At 49.1% G+C, this 20592-nt stretch overlaps 1 protein-coding gene across 9 annotated transcripts in view; it reads left to right on the top strand.

The window, feature by feature from the left end:
* The first annotated feature begins 1041 nt into the window (after positions 1-1041).
* LOC137415094 (CLIP-associating protein 1) overlaps positions 1042-20592 on the top strand; it is a 208179-nt gene continuing 188628 nt past the window's right edge. For 7 of the 9 annotated variants that reach the window (XM_068100653.2, XM_078766027.1, XM_068100654.2 and 4 more), the window contains exons 1-2: positions 1047-1457; positions 18321-18513. In XM_068100653.2, coding sequence (XP_067956754.2) covers positions 18334-18513 — 180 coding nt within the window. In that variant the 5' untranslated portion in view covers positions 1047-1457; positions 18321-18333. Of the gene's footprint in view, positions 1458-18320; positions 18514-20592 lie in introns of those variants that run through there. The other 2 variants (XM_068100652.2, XM_068100656.2) reach the window with 2 other exon arrangements.

Raw genomic sequence — 20592 nt, forward strand, 5'->3', positions numbered from 1 at the left:
CGCGGTGGCGGTTTTCGCCGCGGCGATGGGCGGGGCGTGGCGGCGTTCACGAGGTGCGTATCAGCATGCTGCTGAAACTCAGCGTGCTGTAGAAGATGATGCTGTGGAACAGCAGCGTCGAAGGCCGTGACGGCCACGCCAACGCTCGCCCGCGTGTCCGAAGCGGCGAAGTACTTGTCCGCCTCGGCCGCCAATGCTCGGGGTTCCGTTAGCCCGGTCCCGGCCAACGCGAGGCGAACCTGCGCTGGAAGTTGGCGACGGAAAAGCGCCCGGAATAGCGAACCGGGGGCTTCGTCGCCCAACAGTGACAGCATATGGTCCATTCGGACCGACGGGCACGTCTCACCGAGCTCGGGGAGATCCAGGAGGCGGTCGGCCCGTGCGTCGTCCGTGAGGCTGAACGTGGCTAGGAGTAGCCGCTTGAGTGCCTCGTACTTGTGGCCGTCCGGTGGGTGGCGATGACCGCCGTCTTCAGGACTTTTCCGCCCGTTTGGCGGGCAGGTCCTTCTTCTCGAAGACGAAGGTCTTCTCGAAGGTACCTCATACGCGGCTACCATCAGGTCCCCGTCAGGCCGGAGGACGTCCCGAAGACGGCGGTCATCACGTCGGGGTCACCAGTAAAGCGCGGCGTTACGCGCGCTGCTTGTGAGCAAGGAGGAAGCGGACAAGCGGTAACATATAAACGTCTTTATTGTAAGACTACACTGTAACACTGAACTTCTCCGGGCTGGTCGCCCGGGGTATATCATGAGGCCACGCCTACCCCTCGGGCGTGGCCACCGCCCACTTGGTGCGTGGAATGATGTCACCACGCCAGTGGGCTTTTGTGTCCGCCACAGTACATCGGAGCAAGATTTACCTGAGTTCGAACCAACGTCGGAGGTTCTGGATTCAACAGCTAGAAATATTCAAGTCACCTGACTTAGTGCCAGTGGAGCCACATTTTGTTTAACCAAGTATAGTTACCGTTTTCGCATAACGATCTCAAATCCAGCGGCAGTATCCTTTGTACTGTGTTTAGTGTCCATGGTGGTATACGTGGCGGTAGAAGGAAATTTGCGATCAATATCAATATCCTATTGTGCCCATACTTTGTCCAAGTTGTCGTTGTGGCCATACTGACGCGTTTGTAGATTTTATTCGGTCTTTGGTTCGTATTATTTCTTAGTAAATATATATATCCTGTGGCATTTCTTGAAGGCCAACCTATCGGGAGAATAGAAGCGCAAATGCAGAGAATCGCCGCATAGCGAAGATTGAAGGCCTGAAGGGAATTCCGTGTGATTTTTATTTCCGTAATGTTTATGAAATCGGATTTTATTCCCCTGTGAGCTTTCAACCACTGAGTATGGGTCGAGCCTTGTGGGGAAAACAAACCCCAATGCGTTGAGCGGAGTTGAAGTAACACACGAACTCTTCCTCGTCGCGGTTTCTTCATTCCTGCATTGGATCGCGATGTGAGTACAGTGGACGTTCCTCATGATGGATGTTTTAACATGGTGAAAGTTATTTTGTTTTTGTTTTGGTCGAACCCGTCAGGGCGCGTTCCATTGCGTAACGCGCCCTGCGTTGGTCCAGGCTCTGTTGTGCTGTTAGACAAAGTCCTCGTCCATTCTTGTGAAGAAGACACAATGGTCGACATGAATCGTCTGTTAAAATGCTCGGTTTTAAGTCCTCTTTGAATAGCAAGTCTCACGTGGGGTCTTTTTTCTGTCCACGCCAGTGTGGAGAGGACTGGGATGTAGATCCGAGGTTGTAGCTTTCCACATAAAGCGTGTGCACTGCTCATGTGGCCGCATTGTGGAGTATGCTCTACTCTGGAACGGGTACCCAAGGTGGATGGAGGTTATGTTTTCACTCCTGTCTGTCTATGGACAGGATATCTAAAAAAAAAGTTGTGGACGAGTTGTGATGAAACTTGGTGTATGAGTTGGCTTGGTGACGAGAACAAGCAGATTAAATTTTGGTTCAGGTCCGAATCCAGATCCGGCCCATCGGTGCCCAATTTAAATCTAATTGTGGATTTAAATTATCTTAGGTGTGTGTGTGTGCGTGTGTGTGTGTGTGTGTGTGTGTGTGTGTGTGTGTGTGTGTGTGTGTGTGTGTGTGTGTGTGTGTGTGTGTGTGTGTGTGTGTGTGTGTGTGTGTGTGTGTGTGTTTTTTGTATACAAGATCGAGGCTCGTGAAAGAGCTAACATTAATCACACAGAAAGACAAACCGACACATAAAACATATAACATGGGGAGCGGTAGACAAGATGGGGCGAGAGGGGGAGGAACACAAACACAACATCTGAGAGCAGGGACATCGAGAGATCAGTGGGAGGGAGAGGGCTTTGGGGGGGGGGGCATGGGAAGGGGGAGGGTGGGAGAGGTATAAAACATATGGACACTTCCAGGAAAGAAGTTGGAATTTCAAACAATGTGGATCTGGGGTGAATTAGTGGGGGTAGAAAAGATCAAGGTTTTGGATGGGGAAAGATAAGAGATGGTGGTGAACAGCTGTTTTAAAGACCTGGAGGGAGGAGTGGGATTGAAGGGAGTGTGGGAGTTTGTTCCAGAGGTGGGAGAAAAGAGGAATGAAAGAGTGAAGGTGAGCAGAGAGCCGAGATTTCGGCAGTTTAACCATCAGAGTCTACGACCAGAGAGGAAGTTCGCAAGCCATGCATGGAGATTTCCATGGATACCATAGGAGGAGAGTTTGGTGAGCAGAGCTGGGTGCCAGACTGTATCGAAGGCACGTGATATGTCAAGGGAAACGGCTCTGATTTCCTTTTTGGCATTGAGGACCTCCATCCATTGTTGAGACAGCAGAAGCAGCATGTCCAGAGTAGAATGACCTGGTCTGAATCCAAATTGATGATCGGAGATCAAGCCATTGGAGAAGATGAAGGATTTGATATCCGAAGCAATGATGGATTCCATGACGTTGCTGATAATTGGGAGCAGGCTGATTGGTCTGTAGTTGCAAGGATCTGTTTTTGCATCTTTTTTGTGTAAAGCGGTAATGTTTGCTGATTTCCAGGATGCTGGCAGATGACCTTGAGCAAAAGAGAGGGTGAAAAGAACAGAGAGAGGGTGAGATAGAGCGGAAGAGCAGGAGTTTAGGACCCGTGGGCTGATGCCGTCTGGTCCAGTTGCAGAATCAGAGTCGAGGTTTGACAAAAACTCCTCCACCTTGTCAGGAGAGAAGGACACAGAGTCCAGGAGCAGTTGGGTTCGACTGGGAAAGGTGGGAACAGAGAGAGATGGGTTTGTTTTGGACACAAGATTTTGAGGCAAACACAGAGTTGAGGCATTCGGCTTTGTCACGTGGGGTGTCAACTGTGTAGCTATTTGAGGTAAGGGAGGGGATGGAGGGGGAACAAACACCAGAAACGGATTTGCCCAGATGCCACCAGGATTTGGAGGAAGGAGACAGGTTTGAGAGTTCATTCTTGAGTGTGGAGAGATAGTGTTTCCTGGCACTCCTGAGGGTAGACACACACTTGTTCCAAGCTTGGTGGAAGGAACTGAGATTGCCTTCAGTTGGATTTGCCTTCCAAGAGGCAAAGGCAAGTTCTTTCAGGGCAACTGCCTCACCACAAGATTCAGTGTACCATGGACGGGAGGAAGGGTAAGACAACTGAAGACGAGATGGGATAAATCTGTGCACAAGAGAGAGCAGTTTGCTTTGGAAGAATTCCCAGGATGAGTTGATGTCAGAGGCAGTGGAGATGGGAGACCAGTCCAGATGATTGATGGCTGCTTGAAGACCAGTCGGCCTGAGTGAAATGCCAGACTCGGCGACGCTGAGGAGGCTCTCTGAGAATGGCCAGAGAGATGTCCACTTTGACAAGCACATGATCAGAAGAACCGATTGGGGCAGAAGAAGAGCAGCAGACATTAGCAGGGAAGTTTGTCATAACCAAGTCTAGAAGAGAAGGTACACCATTGGCTGAGATCCGGGTTGGGAAATTGACAGATTGTGTCAATCCCAGTGAGTCACAGAAGTCCTTTGCTGAGGTGCCATGACTGGTGAGAGAGGAACCCACACCCAACCAGCTGGCATGATGACAGTTGAAGTCGCCACATATGAGGAAGAGAGAGTTGGGATGAGTTGATAGAAGTTGTTCCATATTATCAGACAGTGAAATGTAAATGGAGTCATCACTGTTTGGAGGACTGTACAGAACACATATGAACAAAAGGTGGGAGCGGAGAGGAAGCCGTAGCCAGAGATGCTCCTGGGGCTGTGGTAGAGAGAGGGCAGTGCAAGGAGAGTGAGGAAGAGAGGTTTTGATAAAGATAGCCACCCCACCACCAGGACGAGGCTCAGGTCTATCATACCGGGGGCGGGAGTAACCAGGAAGAGATATTAAGGAATGTTGTGGTGTGTGTGTGTGTGTGTGTGTGTGTGTGTGTGTGTGTGTGTGTGTGTGTGTGTGTGTGTGTGTGTGTGTGTGTGTGTGTGTGTGTGTGTGTGTGTGTGTGTGTGTGTGTGTGTGTGTGTGTGTGTGTGTGTGTGTGTGTGTGTGTGTGTGTGTGTGTGTGTGTTGTGGCCAGCATCGGCTGTCATGGTTTGTGCAGTGATGATCGTTGGTCCTCTTGGCTGAACTGTGACACGTCGACCAATCACGGGCCGATGTCATCGTGCCGGTTTGGTAATGGTGAACGTAGGAGTAGTTGCACTGAGATGCTACTGAGGTGACAGGTTTAGAACAGGATAATTGTGGGTAAAAGTAATCCATGAAGAGTTAAGTGTTCTTTGTCAAATAATATATTCCCTAACAACTCCTTTGTAACCAAAGAAACACCTTGATGCACTCCGATCCAAATAAATAATTACTCATGGACAAACAGGTAGTGATGAAAACACAACCTCCGTCCACATTTGGTGGCGGAGGTTAAAAACTCTGAGATGAGCACCTGAAATTTTCTAAGATTTTCCAAACTTTTGTATATCATTGCACATGCCTTCTTAACTCAATAATTTACATCAAATTATCAAGAAATCGTCCCTGCAAGGCCCAGAAGTCAAAGGCCGTGAATGTTATCTTGAAACACAATTTCCTCTGGCCGCAGACCCCACACAGAATTTGTGCATTTTGCACTTTTATAGTGAAACGAGACGTTACCACTGCAGGTAGTTTTACAACAGGCAGTGTTACCACTGCTTGGGAAATTAACAAGGCCATGGAAAATTGAGACCCATCACCAAATCAGAGAGATTTCTTGATAATTTATAAAAAATATATATACAGTGGAACCTTGACTTACGAGTTTAATTCGTTCTGTGACCGAGCTCGTAACTCAAATTGCTCGTATCTCAAATCAAATTTCCCCATTGAAATGCATTGAAATGCTATTAATCCGTTCCAGCCCGCCAAAAACCACACCAATTTTTTTTTAAATATACAGTATATATAAAAATATCTCGCGCTTTATATTTCACCTGTATGCAGCATACAAGTTGGCAGGATGGCCTGGACTGGAGGTACGCACACTTGACTCTAAAGTCTAAACTGTCCAGCCTGGGTTTGAATCCCGACCCAGCTATAACCTGTCATGGGTGAATCACAGGCAGGGTGATTCATCAATGTGTGTACCGCTAAACTGGGCGCCCCGTTTGCGTCCCATTAGTTGTTGGATGTTAAGGATCTCACCGTGTTTTCCACAAAGAGAAGGCGAGCTATCGCCGGCACTCTGAACAAGTTGTGGCCTGGCATGGCATGAACATGAAAACATGAACATGAACATGAAATGTTCGACATGAACATGAAATTTTCCGAAATAACCAAAATGCGAAAACAAAAATGCAGCGCTATACGACAGAGATACGTACTGTACTTGAACGGCAAGATAACCACGTGACCAGAACCTACCTGGCGGCGTAAACTCGAAATAACCAAAATGCGAAAACTAAAATGCAGCGCTATACGACAGAGATACGTACTGTACTTGAACGGCAAGATAACCACGTGACCAGAATCTACCTGGCGGCGTAAACTCGAAATAACCAAAATGCGAAAACTAAAATGCAGCGCTATACGACAGAGATACGTACTGTACTTGAACGGCAAGATAACCACGTGACCAGAACCTACCTGGCGGCGTAAACTCGAAATAACCAAAATGCGAAAAAAAAAAATGCAGCGCTGTACGACAGAGATACGTACTGTACGTGCACGGCAAGATAACCACGTGACCAGAACCCACCTGGCGGCGTGAACTCGAAATAACCAAAATGCGAAAAAAAAAATGCAGCGCTATACGACAGAGATACGTACTTGAACGGCAAGATAACCACGTGACCGGGTGGCGAAAGCTCGTAACTCGGATCTCGGCTCGCATCTCAAAGCAATAAACTGCCGGAGCGACGGCTCGTATCTCGAAAAACTCGTAAGTTGGGGCACTCGTAAGTCAAGGTTCCACTGTATATATTGTTGCGAATATGGAATTTGGCCTCCATATCCGCTTGTAAATATTCCCCTATTTTCTCCAATACTCCCCAACTTTCCCCAATCCCCCATTCCCTAGTCCCATTGCATGTAAATAACAATCAGTAGAGCCGACCTTCCCCTTATTCCCCCATTAAATGTCGTGCCCAGGTCCACCGCACCACACGTAGACAACTTTCGGACATCTTCCTAGTTATTCTTATTCTATGTCAGTTAAGGCCTCGTCTCCATTAATTATGACTCTTCGTTGCACCAGAATGTGATTATATGGCATCAGTAGTGAGTTTAGGACCTTTCCCATACCTCCTTCCATCTTCTTCCCCAACCAACTATGGCTGCAGCAACGGAGGGGAGGGGGGCGGCGCGGGGGAGGATGCGTCCTCACACCGGCTCGATTAGCGCCATTGACCACGCGCTCCACGGGGTTACCACGGAGGGGCTGGCTGTCAGCTCCTCCTCAAGGGCGGAGCCTGGTAACCCCCCGGACCCAATCAGAAGGGCGGACCGATTCCATCTGGGGCGGAGCTAACGAGCCGAGGGCGTGTCACTCCCCGCCGGATATACGTGGCGACTGAGCGGACGTGACGAGAGATGCGCCCCCAGCTGGAGAAAGAAGGACCTGCGAGCGCTGAAACAGATGCGCCCCCAGCTGGAGAAAGAAGGACCTGCGAGCGCTGAAACAGATGCGCCTGAGTTTGGAGAGGCCTGAGAAAGACCCGCCTGAGAAAGAACGTCACCTCTGAGCGCTGTGCAACCTTCCGCATCTCTGGACCGGACCGGGTCGATCCTGCCCTGAGCCCAGGAGGACCTGGAGCCATCGACAACCGCTTTCCTGCCATCAACCCCCCGTGTGAGTCAGCCTTGTCCCGTTTGCCTGTCGTCTGTTGGGGAATAATATAAGATTGTGTCTAAGTGCTTGTCTTTCTATGTTGTACCTCTCGTCCCTGTAATCTGACCTTCCGTAACGAATATAATCTCCTCCGGAGGTCTTGAGAACCGTATCCCTGGTGTCGTCATTTTATAACCCAGCCGGGTGTCTTCTTTTTCTTATTGAGCCAGCGTGGCGCGGCTTCGTCAACGTTCGAGTACAATCGGGTAATTTGTGCGGACACGACGGCCATTCCGCTCGGCCCACCTTAACATCAAAGTCGTGTCTGTAACAATTGGTTGTCAGGAGTTGGATTCGAACCTGGGACTAAATTTATTTAGCCCAAATTTTGGACACCAATTGTGTTAGTACGGTAACAATTGGTGTCGAGGAGTGAGATTCGGACCCGGGACTAAATTAGTTAGGCCCAAATTTTGGGAGGGAAAATCGAGCCGGAGCGCGTACGGCGCTCGACCAAATCGATCCGGAGCGCGGTCCCGCGGTTACTGCGCTCGACGAAATTATAACAGCAAAATTTGGATTGGTGTTACGAAACTCGAATTTTGAAAGTCGCGCTATGGCGGATCAAGACGGCTGGGGTCCGGTAGGGGAGAGTGAAGCAGGGTCGGTCCAGGACCAAATTGAGGGACATGAGGGACAGGAGGAGAGCGAAGCAGCGAGGGTAGCAGACGCACAAAATAGCGTCGTTGTGCCCGACATTGCGGGAGCGCAAAATGGCGCCTCGCTGGTCACCGCGCCCGCGACCGTGGCAGCGCCCCTGGTGGATCCGAACCTTTTTATGTTGCAAATGGGGGCCCTTATGGAGAGGCTAGAAGCAAAAATGGGGGTAATGAATAACCAAATGGGGGTAATGGGAAACGAAATGGGGGTAATGAGGGACGAAGCGAGGGGTACCGGTGAGGGGTTAGACAATAATTTTAAGGAGTTAGACAAGAAATTTGGGAAGTTAGACAATAATTTTGAGGGGTTAGACAACGGGATAAAAGAGGTGAGAAATGGGTTAATAGGGTTAGAAAACAGTATGGAAGGCAAATTGAGGGACATGAGGGACCAAGCGGAAAGGGAAGTTAACCAAATGGGGCAGCAGATAGAGGGGGTCAGAATGGGGGTAGAAACCAAACTGGATGCTCACAGGGAGGAAATGGAGCAGATGAGGGTGGCATCTGGGCAGGAGATGCAAGTGATGGGAGAAGAGATCAGAAGAGGAGTGAGTGAGGAGGTCGGAGGAGTGCGCGAGGAGGTGAGGCACTGTAAGGAGCGCATGGAGAAGGAGGTGAGAAAGGGGACTGTAAAATTGCAAGGGGGTATAGAGGAGTTGACGCTGGGAGTAGAACAACTGACAGTGGGACAAAAGGAGTTGGGGGAACAGGTAAAGAAGAACACAGCGGTAATAGAGGGGTTAAAATCGACGCAGAAGGAGATGAAAAAGGACGTAGGGGTAATTAAAAAAGAGTGTCAGACGGTACATGAGGACTTGACGAAAAAAATGAACAAAGTGGTAGAGGTGATGGAGGTTAAAGAGCGGGAGGTGCGGGAGCACATAGAAAAAAATAAAGTGGAGTTAGAGGAAGAACTTAAAGGGGCGCACGAGGAGATGAAGGAGGTGAAGCAGAAATTAGAAGAAGTGGAAGAGGGGGTGAGCGAAATTAAAAAGCGACGGAGAGAGGATAAGAAAGAGATAAAAGAGGAGGTAAAAGAATTGGTCCAGAGTCTGTGTTCGGATCGTGATGATGTGCTCATTAACCGGATGAGGGATTCGCAGGTGATGGAGGAGAAGCGAAGAGGAAGAGGACCCGGTGTAAGTGGTGACCAATATGGTCGTGCGTATGATGCGCCAGGGGATTTAAGAAGCTTGGGGGTCGAGATGGACCCGGGTGTTCGTGAGAGGCCGTTGGTGAAGTGTGCGACAGGTCTGGTGTGCGAAAAAGGAGGTGTGCGAGAAAGTCCGACTCTGGGGTGTGTGAGGAAAAAGTGTGTACCAAGGAGTGAGTGTGCTGGCGAGAGTGAGTCGGTCGTAGCGTGTGTGCGAGGGAGCACATGGGAGCGCGGTGTGGTGAGTGTTACAGAGGGTGTGACGGGAGAGTGTGCGCGAGAAAGGTGTGTGACGGACAGGTGCATGAGGAAAGAGTGCGCTGTCAGAAGTAAGGAAGAGTGTCCACCTGTGGTGAGTGTTACAGAGGGTGTGACGGGAGAGTGTGCGCAGGAGTGTGCGCGAGAAAGGTGTGTGACGGACAGGTGCATGAGGAAAGAGTGCGCTGTCAGAAGTAAGGAAGAGTGTCCACCTGTGGTGAGTGTTACAGAGGGTGTAACGGGAGAGTGTGCGCGAGAAAGGTGTGTGACCGACAGGTGCATGAGGAAAGAGTGCGCTGTCAGAAGTAAGGAAGAGTGTCCACCTGTGGTGAGTGTTACAGAGGGTGTAACGGGAGAGTGTGCGCGAGAAAGGTGTGTGACGGACAGGTGCATGGAGAAAGAGTGTGCTGTCAAGAGTAAGGGTGAGTGCGTTGTCACGAGTGGAGGTGAGAGTAGTGAGAGTAGTGAGAGTGACAAGGAGCGTGAGTTGGTTGTGACAGGTGAGCGAGGATGTACACCTGGGATGGAAGGATGCACACCTGGAATGGTAGAGCGTGAGTGGGAATGCACGCTGGAGTTGGTGGTGAGGCACGTGGATGGGTGTGCGAATGAGGGCACACCTGTGATTGTCACAGAGGAGGTGACAGAGGAGGGGGCGCGAAGAGGTGTGTTGGTGTGGTGTGCTACCAACGGATGTGTGCCAAAGTGTTCGGTGGTCAGGTGTGTGACCAAGGCTGTGAGTGGAATGGGTGTGCCTGGGTGTGTAAGGAACGGTACAAGGAGCATGGAAACGGCTGGAGGTGTGAGCAAGGAACGGGCTGCGGGGTGTAAGCAAGCAGGTGAAGCATCGACGGTGACCGGGTTAAAGGTTAGGTCGACTTTTAGCCGAAGCGGGCCCTCGGTGCGTGCCGGGTTTCGCGTGCCGCGAGAACCAGCGGGGATCCGAGCCACGGCGGGTTCGAAAGGACCGCCGTGCGCGATCCGTGCTGGGCCTCGCTTTGAACGTCCGTGCTCCACTAGGCGGAGCGGGCGGCCCGATAGAAAGAGTCGTCATGGCGACCACTTTTTGTTGAGGAATTCCGGCAGGTCGAGATCGGGACATTGGATGGTTCCGTGCCGAGAAGGTGCGTGGGATCTCGGGCCGGGTAAACCTCCTTCCCTGCACCGAGTGCCGGACGTATCCAACCGCTGGCACAAAACAACCAGCATCCATTGCTTGGCTTTACGAAGCCGGGCTTTGGACAGGGATTGGCGCACCGAGAGGTATTAGTGAGTCGACTGGGTGATGAGGTTAGTGTTTTGGACCCAAAATTAGAGAAAAACAAAATTTGATGATTGGCAAGGGATTGGCAGTAGTGATTGGCAGATGATGGGTAGTGATTGGCAAATTTTTAATTTGTTGAAATTGGATGTGCAAAATTGGTAGTGAGAGACCCCCGATGTGGTGGGATGGCAAATCCCCCATCCTTCCCATAGTGGGGCAAAGGAGCAATAGCTTATGGGGTGTATGGCAGTGAAAACTAGCCCGGGTGGGTTAGGATATTGATAGGGATCTAGCGAAGATGACAGTAGGTAACGTTAAGTTTAGTTAGTGACTGATACCTGTAGTGGGGACGCAGGTAGATTAGTATGGATGATAATGACGAGGGAGCGCAATAGTTTAAAGGGACGACTGGGAAGCGCAAGTTTCAGAAGGGAGTAGTTAGCTGAGATGATGCCGTGTGTGTGAGGATGGTACAGGTGTGATTGCACAGGTGTGCAACTGGACAGGTGTGTGGAGCAGTGTGTGAGTAATGAGTGTTGTGGATCAGCGCGAATGCGCTTGGGGAGAGAAGGGTGCAGGTGGCACCAGGTGGGAGAGCACAGGTGTGCAAGTACAGGTGTGTGGAGAGAGTTGGAGTAAGTGGTACGGAGTGGTGTGCATGGTGCGAAGGTGTGGATGGGGAAGAGTGGACCCCTTTCACGAATACCCGGGGCGGGTAGTGTAAGTGTTAGGTAGAGGGTATAGGTAAGTTGTGGTTGGATATTGGCATTTGTGGTGCGGTTACAGAATGGTGTTGTGAATGGGTGCATTAGTGTTGTGGAAATGGCGGGGCGTGTAGCCTGTTAGTGTGTGTAGTTGGTTGGGCACTCCACCACTGTGAGGATGTCGGCCAGGTGAGGCCGCAGGTTGGCTCTGGGAGCCGGTAGAGTTGTGGATGGGGCCCGAGGATCCGGAGGATGGACCCGGGTAGCCCAGTGCCAGAGAGGGCACCGAGTGGGGAGAGTGCCAGAGGGCCTTCCCCAGGTAGTTAGGTTAGGGTGAGGAGCAGGTAAGCTCGGAGGCAACTGCAGTGGTGGAGGTGTGCAGGTGGGTAGACCCACTGGGAGAGGTACACGCCGCAGCCCAGAAATTGTACGAGGGCACCGGGAGATGAATCGGGGGAGTGAGACCCCAAATTGAAAAGCACCACAGTTTGGCCAATGGGAATTGGTTTTTAGAACCCATAGTGTAAGAGGGCCAATGGTTTGGCCGGAGAAAGACCCCGGGTAGTGTAAAGTTGTTAAAGTCATTTAGGAAATAGTTAGGATTGAAGAACCTGTCGCACCATACGCAGCCACTTACCTGTGGTGATGATGATGACTCCACACCTGTGTTTTCTTTGTTTGTTGCAGGAAATGAAATCGCTGTGTGGATTTGTGAGACGCATCACGACGTGGATGAGACATTGGGGTGATTCCATCTCTCCCTCCCTAGGAGGGACTGATGATGAATTGGTGATGGCAAATTTTGATGTTCAGTTGAAAATGGCAAATTTGATTGGTTAGGAGGGAGAGAAGACGAATTTGGTATATGGGAGGAACGGGGAAGACAGTAGGGATGTTTGTTGATTTGTAAAGTAGATGTTTATGGGTAGTGTTGTGTTGTGTGGATACAGTAAGGGGTAAGGGAGGGGCCATGTAGGTTACCTGGTGGGGGGGGGCGTACGATAGGAACGTACCTGTCTCACCTGGTTCCCATGTGCCCCCAGTGTGCATCACCTTACATTGCGTGCACTTTTGCGCCCTTACCACCTTACTCACTTGTCTGCTTCTTTTGTCTCCCACCTCCGAGGATCTGGCTTTGGGGTAGAGAGAGAGGAGAGAGAGGTGCTGGCTGCGCAGTTGTGGGCCTGCACTTTCGCTGTTTGCTGCCGGGATCGATACACCATATGGACCGCAATGTTTGTGGCCACCCACAATGGACCGCAGTTCGTTTGCGGCCAAGCACCACCCGGGGATGGACCTATGGGTCAACGTGGCACCTATGCCATAAAGGTGAACCACTGTTAATTAACACCACTGAAGGCCACACGAAGAGCAAGAGACACCTGCAGGGTTAGGGGTTGTCGAATTTATTTTTATTCCAATGAACAATGGTGACTGCACCGATTGGTGGTGGGGTGGTGCTTTTGATGCTGGGAAAGGGTGCTCTGCACGTTATTAAAGGCCGTCGGCCACAGAGCACTCGTGGGTTGGTGTATCGATGCTGGCAAGCGCGCTCTCTCTATGCATAACATCTGCATGTGTTCCTCCAAAAACAGGTCCTGGATCGTAGTGTAGATATCAGCGTAATCTTGTAAATAATGCTCCCTACCGGCTGTATGTTTAGTTTGAGAATTCTTTCCGGATTCGGTTATCCTGTGGGTGTGTTTCTGTGAGGAGAAGGGTGCAACGTCGCAGGGGGACATATTTACTCATTTGTGAATATCTGTAAAACTGTCGCACTCAGGGTAGAGTTAATAGTAGAGGGAACTACATTGCGTGCCCCACTAAAGTAGGTAAAAATTTATCGGGTCGGGACGCCCCGAGGGTAGAGAAGGGTGCAATGTTGCGAATATGGAATTTGGCCTCCATATCCGCTTGTAAATATTCCCCTATTTTCTCCAATACTCCCCAACTTTCCCCAATCCCCCATTCCCTAGTCCCATTGCATGTAAATAACAATCAGTAGAGCCGACCTTCCCCTTATTCCCCCATTAAATGTCGTGCCCAGGTCCACCGCACCACACGTAGACAACTTCCTAGTTATTCTTATTCTATGTCAGTTAAGGCCTCGTCTCCATTAATTATGACTCTTCGTTGCACCAGAATGTGATTATATGGCATCTGTAGTGAGTTTAGGACCTTTCCCATACCTCCTTCCATCTTCTTCCCCAACCAACTATGGCTGCAGCAACGGAGGAGGGGGGCGGCGCGGGGGAGGATGCGTCCTCACACCGGCTCGATTAGCGCCATTGACCACGCGCTCCACGGGGTTACCACGGAGGGGCTGGCTGTCAGCTCCTCCTCAAGGGCGGAGCCTGGTAACCCCCCGGACCCAATCAGAAGGGCGGACCGATTCCATCTGGGGCGGAGCTAACGAGCCGAGGGCGTGTCACTCCCCGCCGGATATACGTGGCGACTGAGCGGACGTGACGAGAGATGCGCCCCCAGCTGGAGAAAGAAGGACCTGCGAGCGCTGAAACAGATGCGCCTGAGTTTGGAGAGGCCTGAGAAAGACCCGCCTGAGAAAGAACGTCACCTCTGAGCGCTGTGCAACCTTCCGCATCTCTGGACCGGACCAGGTCGATCCTGCCCTGAGCCCAGGAGGACCTGGAGCCATCGACAACCGCTTTCCTGCCATCAACCCCCCGTGTGAGTCAGCCTTGTCCCGTTTGCCTGTCGTCTGTTGGGGAATAATATAAGATTGTGTCTAAGTGCTTGTCTTTCTATGTTGTACCTCTCGTCCCTGTAATCTGACCTTCCGTAACGAATATAATCTCCTCCGGAGGTCTTGAGAACCGTATCCCTGGTGTCGTCATTTTATAACCCAGCCGGGTGTCTTCTTTTTCTTATTGAGCCAGCGTGGCGCGGCTTCGTCAACGTTCGAGTACAATCGGGTAATTTGTGCGGACACGACGGCCATTCCGCTCGGCCCACCTTAACATCAAAGTCGTGTCTGTAACAATATATATGGACAGGATTTTTATAAATTATCAAGAAATCTCTCTGACTTGGTGATGGGTCTCAATTTTCCACGGCCTTGTTAATTTCCCAAGCAGTGGTAACACTGCCTGCAGTGGAACGTCTCGTTTCACTATAAAAGTGCAAATTGCACAAATTCTGTGTGGGTTCTGCGGCCATAGGAAATTGTGTTTCAAGATAACATTCACGGCCTTTGACTTCTGGGCCTTGCAGGACACCTCTGATGGCTGGATGGACTGGTACACCTGTGCGGCTTTTGTCACATTTTGAGCTGGCTAGTCGAGCTTACGGTTTGAGTTGTGCTGCAAGACCTATGTGTTTGACTTGTGTGCCGTGCTGCCTTCGGAACAGTTGGACATTGTCTAATTTAACCGCGAGATGATTTTGTACCTCGAATGTGGATCGCATCTAAGTTACCCATTCCCGTTCCTTACGGTGCACCTGTCTGCACCTCAATCTACTGTAATCTATACAATTGGCGTGGCTCTGCATTGTCAAATGCTCTGTCTTGTTACGTTTGCCACCGAGAGTGGACAGAGGTTATGTTTTCACACCTGTTTTGTTTGCCTGTTTGTTTGTGAGCAGGATATCTTAAGTTGTTGATGGATTAGGATGAAATGTGGTGGACAGGTTGGGTGTGTGACAAGGGCAAATTGATTAGATTTTGGTGGAGGTACGGATCCGGTCTGTCAGTGGGATACAAAAGGTAAACTGTTCAGCCTGGCGGCGGTGTGCGCTCTTCCGAGTGCCATTTTGGATTACCTGTGTTTTAATGATTTTCTTGTGTGCAGACAAGCCTTAACCTGAGACAAAAATATTGTAACGATTTTGAGAAGTGTGTAACGAATTTGAGAAGTGTAACGGTTTTGGAGGAAGTGTAACGAATGTGGAAACGTTACAATGTGAACGTTACAAAAGTATGGTAACATCCTCGTAATGTAAATAAGGCAAGATAAAAAAAATGAGTTGGTGATCGTCCTTTTTTCTCAAAAGTTCGGGTAGGGAGGGAGGTTTTTATTTTTATTTATTATTTTTTTTTCCTACTTTCCATTGAGTTTTGTTGACATGGAAAAATATGAAATAAAGACTCCTTTCTCCTCAAAATGATTTAATTTCTTCATTCATCTCACAGATTTACAGACATTGCCCAAATCTCTATGAAACACAGTGTTTGTGTGATTTTGGATGATGTTGAATGTCCTAGCTGAGCTTGGTAGTGAAAGGGCAAGACACCTGTACATGTATATACACCATGACATCGGAAAAACAGATAAACACCATGCCCTTGGCACCTTGAAATTTAAGATGGCAGGTGGCAGGCAAGTACAAAAAGCATCATCACGGGCAGCATTCATGAGGACACTAAAAACAGTTGGTCGACTATCGGGTTCCATCCTGTGATCCGTGGCCGTGTCTGCAGCCAACACAAATTTGAGAAATGAGCCAAGAGTCTTTGTCACATCAGAAACTTTGCAAGCTGGTGAAAGCTTCGTCATGTCGGTTTTACTGGGGCCGGCGAATACTTTGACAAAAGTACCGCGTGTATCGTCAGGCAATGGCTCCCTATCCCCATCATACTTGCCGTCTGAGAACTCTGCATAGAAGTCCGAGATTGTAACATCCAACTCGATATTGCACGCAAACCAGTCCTTCACCGTCTTGGAAGAGCCCTCACGGGCTATTGATGCGATCACAATAGGCATTTCAAGCCGATTCTATCACGAATCGATACAGATTTCAGCGGGAAAAATCTCACACAATAGCCGCCATGAATGGCTAACGTAAAATGGGTGAAGTTGCCTGAGGCACTTGTGACGCTCTGCGCAGCATGCACTGCGCAGCACGCACTGCGCATGCGGTGCAGACGGCGCCAAATTTGACTGTGAAAAGATCGTTTTTGAATGATTTTTTTCAAAATAAAAAATAAAAAAAGTTTCGGGTCGGGTGTGTTTCGTAGGGTCGGGCGGGGACGATCACCAACTCATTTTTTTTATCTTGCCTAATGGTCGCAGCCGTCGTCCTAGTTAATTCCATGAAACTTACACGCAGGTCATGATATATCTTTTAAATAGTGTATTTCCTTATTCCATGTAGGCTAAATATGTGTTTCCCACTAGATTGACTTTGCATTGTATCAAACAAAATAAGCGTAGGCCCTTCCAATTTCCCCAAAACCTCCCTTCCAATTGCCTTCCGCATTTTGGGCGGTTTTCTTCAACCGCCATTGCCCATGTGCTTGAGTCGGAGAAGAAAGGCGTGTCTCCACCTCGTCATAAGAGGGAAGGAGTGAACCGGCCCTAACAGCCAATCAGCACCGCGGTGAGTGACCCGGTAGGCGTGCCCTCGGAGTCGGCGGCTTGATTTCGCTCGAGGTGATAAAAGCGACTGTAAGGGACTGCTTTATCAGAGAGGCCTTGAGAGATGACCCTGGGAGATGAGCAAAGAGGCTGCACCAAGAGAAGAGGTGAGATGCGAAATGCTCCAAGCCAAAGAGGAGAGGTACTCGGCAAGGAAACCAGCTTTGGAGAGACGCGCTGAAAGGAGGGAGACGGCTCCACCCCAAGAAGAGGAGCAGGTGTGCCGAACCAGCGCGTGACGTCTACCGCAGTGGATACACGACGGAGGGTTTCCCGCCAAAACCGCGAGGAATTGCGAACTGCGGCCTCCCGACCTTGCCTCCCTCTCAAGCAATCCATCTCAAGCCTTACCTGCCCGCATTATCCCCTGTGTAAGTGTGAACGTCCTGTCCTGCTCGTTGTCTTGGGGCTAAGTAAAAATGAATAGTGTAAGTTAACGATTCGCTGTGTTACTGCTTCTTCCATCCATTGCTTGTGTGTGTATAATAAAATCTGTTCTTCCTCCGTATTCTTCTTCTTCTTCTTTTTCATTCTCTTTCGGTCGCTTTAGAGATTTCCCGATTGAATATCTGTGGGGCGATCTGGTCAACGTCGGGTGGAATCGGGTTTTAATCGGGGAGTAACTGTTCGGACGCGGTTAAATACACCACAGCTCGGTCAATATAACATCTAAAGCCGCGTCTGTAACAATATATATATTTTATCTAGTAGCAAGTTACCTTTTCTAGAAACAATGTGTCATTATTATATTTTAATGGTACATAAATATGGTCTTTGGAATTATTTGTATAATAAAGCAGAACTCTGTCTGTCTGTCTGTCCCCAAACAACTCCCTCAGTTTTGGGGCTAGCCCCACCAAACCTTCTGTGGAACCTTTTTTGGGGTCTCAGCAGTTGTCCAGAAGTTGATGGGAGGTTTCATAAATTTCTCAATACAATTATGATGTTGGATTTCCACCCGCATGAAGCTGCTCTCCCTCCGTGTGTAAACTCATTCACGGGTTCGGCATTGACAGTTTCACCATTTACCGCATGTGGAAACATTCGCTGGTTCGTTAATATCTCCATACAATTGAGGTTTTGCGTATCCATCCGTACGGCACTGATCTCTCACCTGATGTAAAGACATTTGCGGCTTTGGCAATTCCACCTGAGATTCCGCAATATTTTGCACCATCGTCATCATTAAAGGTACATTGATTTTACACAGTACAGCTCCTACAGTTTTGAGGGGACCCATATGCCAGCACTACTTGTCGGTCTTTCGCAAAGAGTAGGCGAGTTATCACTGTCACTCTGCCAGTGATGCCATGATTGACTGCTGGGAAGGCAACATCTAACGACCCAGCATCACCTTTTGACCAGGAAATGCTTCAGTAGCATCAACACTCTGTCAAGAGGATGGTGCATTTGATTGCCCGATTGTGCATTTCACTTTATTCATTGTTTTATACATTAAATAGTTACTTCCGGAATAGACAAAATGCAATTAAATGATAAGTAAAATTGGTGAATTACTTCTTTGAATCTTGGACATGATGAGTTCCAATCCTTCCTAACAATGACTTTGACCCTTAGACTGAAAAGGACAATGGAGAAACTGATCAATTTCGTTCAAGAAAAAGATGTGAGCAAACGGATGCAGCATGGGCCAGAGATGGTTACCATTTTAAGGGATGTCGATAGATCGCCGGACTTGGACAATGATGCTGAGACCGTTGACAGGATTGTGGAAGGCCTCATTTGTTGGGTCACAACAAACCATTACAAGGTTGGTGAACACATAGACATCCAAATGCATTATACATTTATTCTCATTTATGTTGAATACTGTTGAATGTAATGGAAATGCTGTTGAATACAGAGAATGAATGGGATGGCAACATAGAGAGTAACCCAGTTTTAGGACCGGCAGAGAAGATAACTGAGAAGGAAGTTGAGGAAGCGATAAAAGCAATGAAGAGTAGAAAAGCGGGAGGGCCGACGGGAGTTGTGGGAGAAATGTTGAAGTCAGCAGGAAGTTGGGGTGTGAAGAGAATGACAGAGATCTGTAATCTGGTGGTGAAAGAAGGCCGCATTCCAGTGGATTGGGAACTGAGTACCCTCGTCCCTCTATACAAGGGGAAAGGTGACCCTCTGGAGTGTGGCTCGTACCGAGCGAGAAAGTTATTGGAGCATGGAATGAAAATGTTGGAAAGGGTGTTGGAGAGGAGGATAAGGAAGAAGGTGAAGATCGACGAAATGCTGTTTGGATTTATGCCAGGAAGAGGAATGACAGACGAGCTCTTTATTGTGAGGCAGTTGCAGGAGAAGTACATGGAGAAGAAGAAGAAGTTGTTTCTTGGGTTTGTTGATCTAGAGAAAGCATTCGATAGGGTTCCACGCAAAGTATTGACATGGGCATTGAGGAAGTTAGAAGTGGAGGAATGGTTGATCAGAGTAGTGATGGCAATGTACAAAAGAGCGCGCACAGCTGTAAGGACGAAGGACGGGAACAGTGGTGAGTTTGAGGTGAAGGTGGGACTGCATCAGGGGCCGGTACTAAGTCCACTACTATTTGTAGCTGTGATGGAGGTGCTGGCTCAGAACGTAAAGGAGGGTTTACCGCGGGAGTTGTTGTATGCAGATGATCTGGTGTTGATTGCGGAAAGTATGGATGGACTGAAGGAAAAGATGAGCAAGTGGAAGGAATGTATGGAGACAAAAGGTCTGAAGGTGAATATAGGAAAGACGAAGGTGATGGCAAGTGGTAAAGCATGTGGTGAGGTGGAAAGAACTGGGAAGTGGCCCTGTGCTGTGTGCAGGAAGGGTGTCGGAGTGAACTCCATTCAATGTACAATGTGCGCTGAGTGGGTTCATCAAAAATGTAGTGGTCTGAGAGGGTCATTAACTAGTGTGGCAGCTACATTCAAATGTAAGGTTGTGCACAGAGGGAGCTGCAGATGGAGGAAATGTTGAGTTGGATCTTGGAGACGGCATGAAGCTGGAAGGTGTGGAAAACATTTTGCTACCTCGGAGACATGCTGAATGGAGAAGGTGGATCAAACTCGGCAACGGTTGCTAGAGTGAGATGTGCATGGAAGAAGTTTCGGGAACTGAGTGGCGTGCTGATGAGAAGGGGAGTGTCATTGAAGCTGGAGGGAAAGGTGTTTGCTGCATGTGTGAGAAGTGTTATGATTTATGGGAGCGAGACATGGGTCATGAATGTAGAGCAGCAACGAAGGCTGGAAAGGGTGGAAATGCGAATGGTTCGGTGGATGTGCGGAGTATCGTTGAGAGAGAGGAAGACAAATGATGAATTGCGAAAGATGATGGGAATAGAGCCCGTGATTGATGCTGTGAAGAGGAACAGGTTGAGATGGTTTGGTCATGTGTTGAGGAAGGATGAAAGTGACTGGTTGAGAAGAGTGATGGAAATGAATGTAGTAGGAAGTAGAGGACGGGGAAGACCAATAAAGACTTGGCTTAAGATGGTGGAAGAAGAAATGCGGGCAAGGGGGTTAACAAGGAGAGATGCAGAAAATAGGGCAAATGGAGAAGATTGTCATGGGGACCGCAAGGCTAACCCCCACTCTAGCAGGGAAAATGGCCTTAAAATGCATGTTGTTGTTGTTGTTGTCTCATTTATGTATCCATTCATCGTGTTATCTTGTGGATCACGGCATTTTGGGAGAATGCTCTAATTAAATGCTGCAACTTAATTGTTGATGTAAATTAGATTTTTTTAAAATTTGATCAATCTCTTTGTCATGTTGATGAAATATTTTGTAAATCCACTCGAGCATTGCTGGCCTGCCATTTCTTTGGCTCGTGGCCCACGGCACTAACTTCTGGAGATCTCTTGCAAACA

The sequence above is a fragment of the Myxine glutinosa genome, chromosome 12 (genome assembly GCF_964187855.1).
Source record: "Myxine glutinosa chromosome 12, kmMyxGlut1.1, whole genome shotgun sequence".
NCBI classification, from domain to species: Eukaryota; Metazoa; Chordata; class Myxini; order Myxiniformes; family Myxinidae; genus Myxine; species Myxine glutinosa.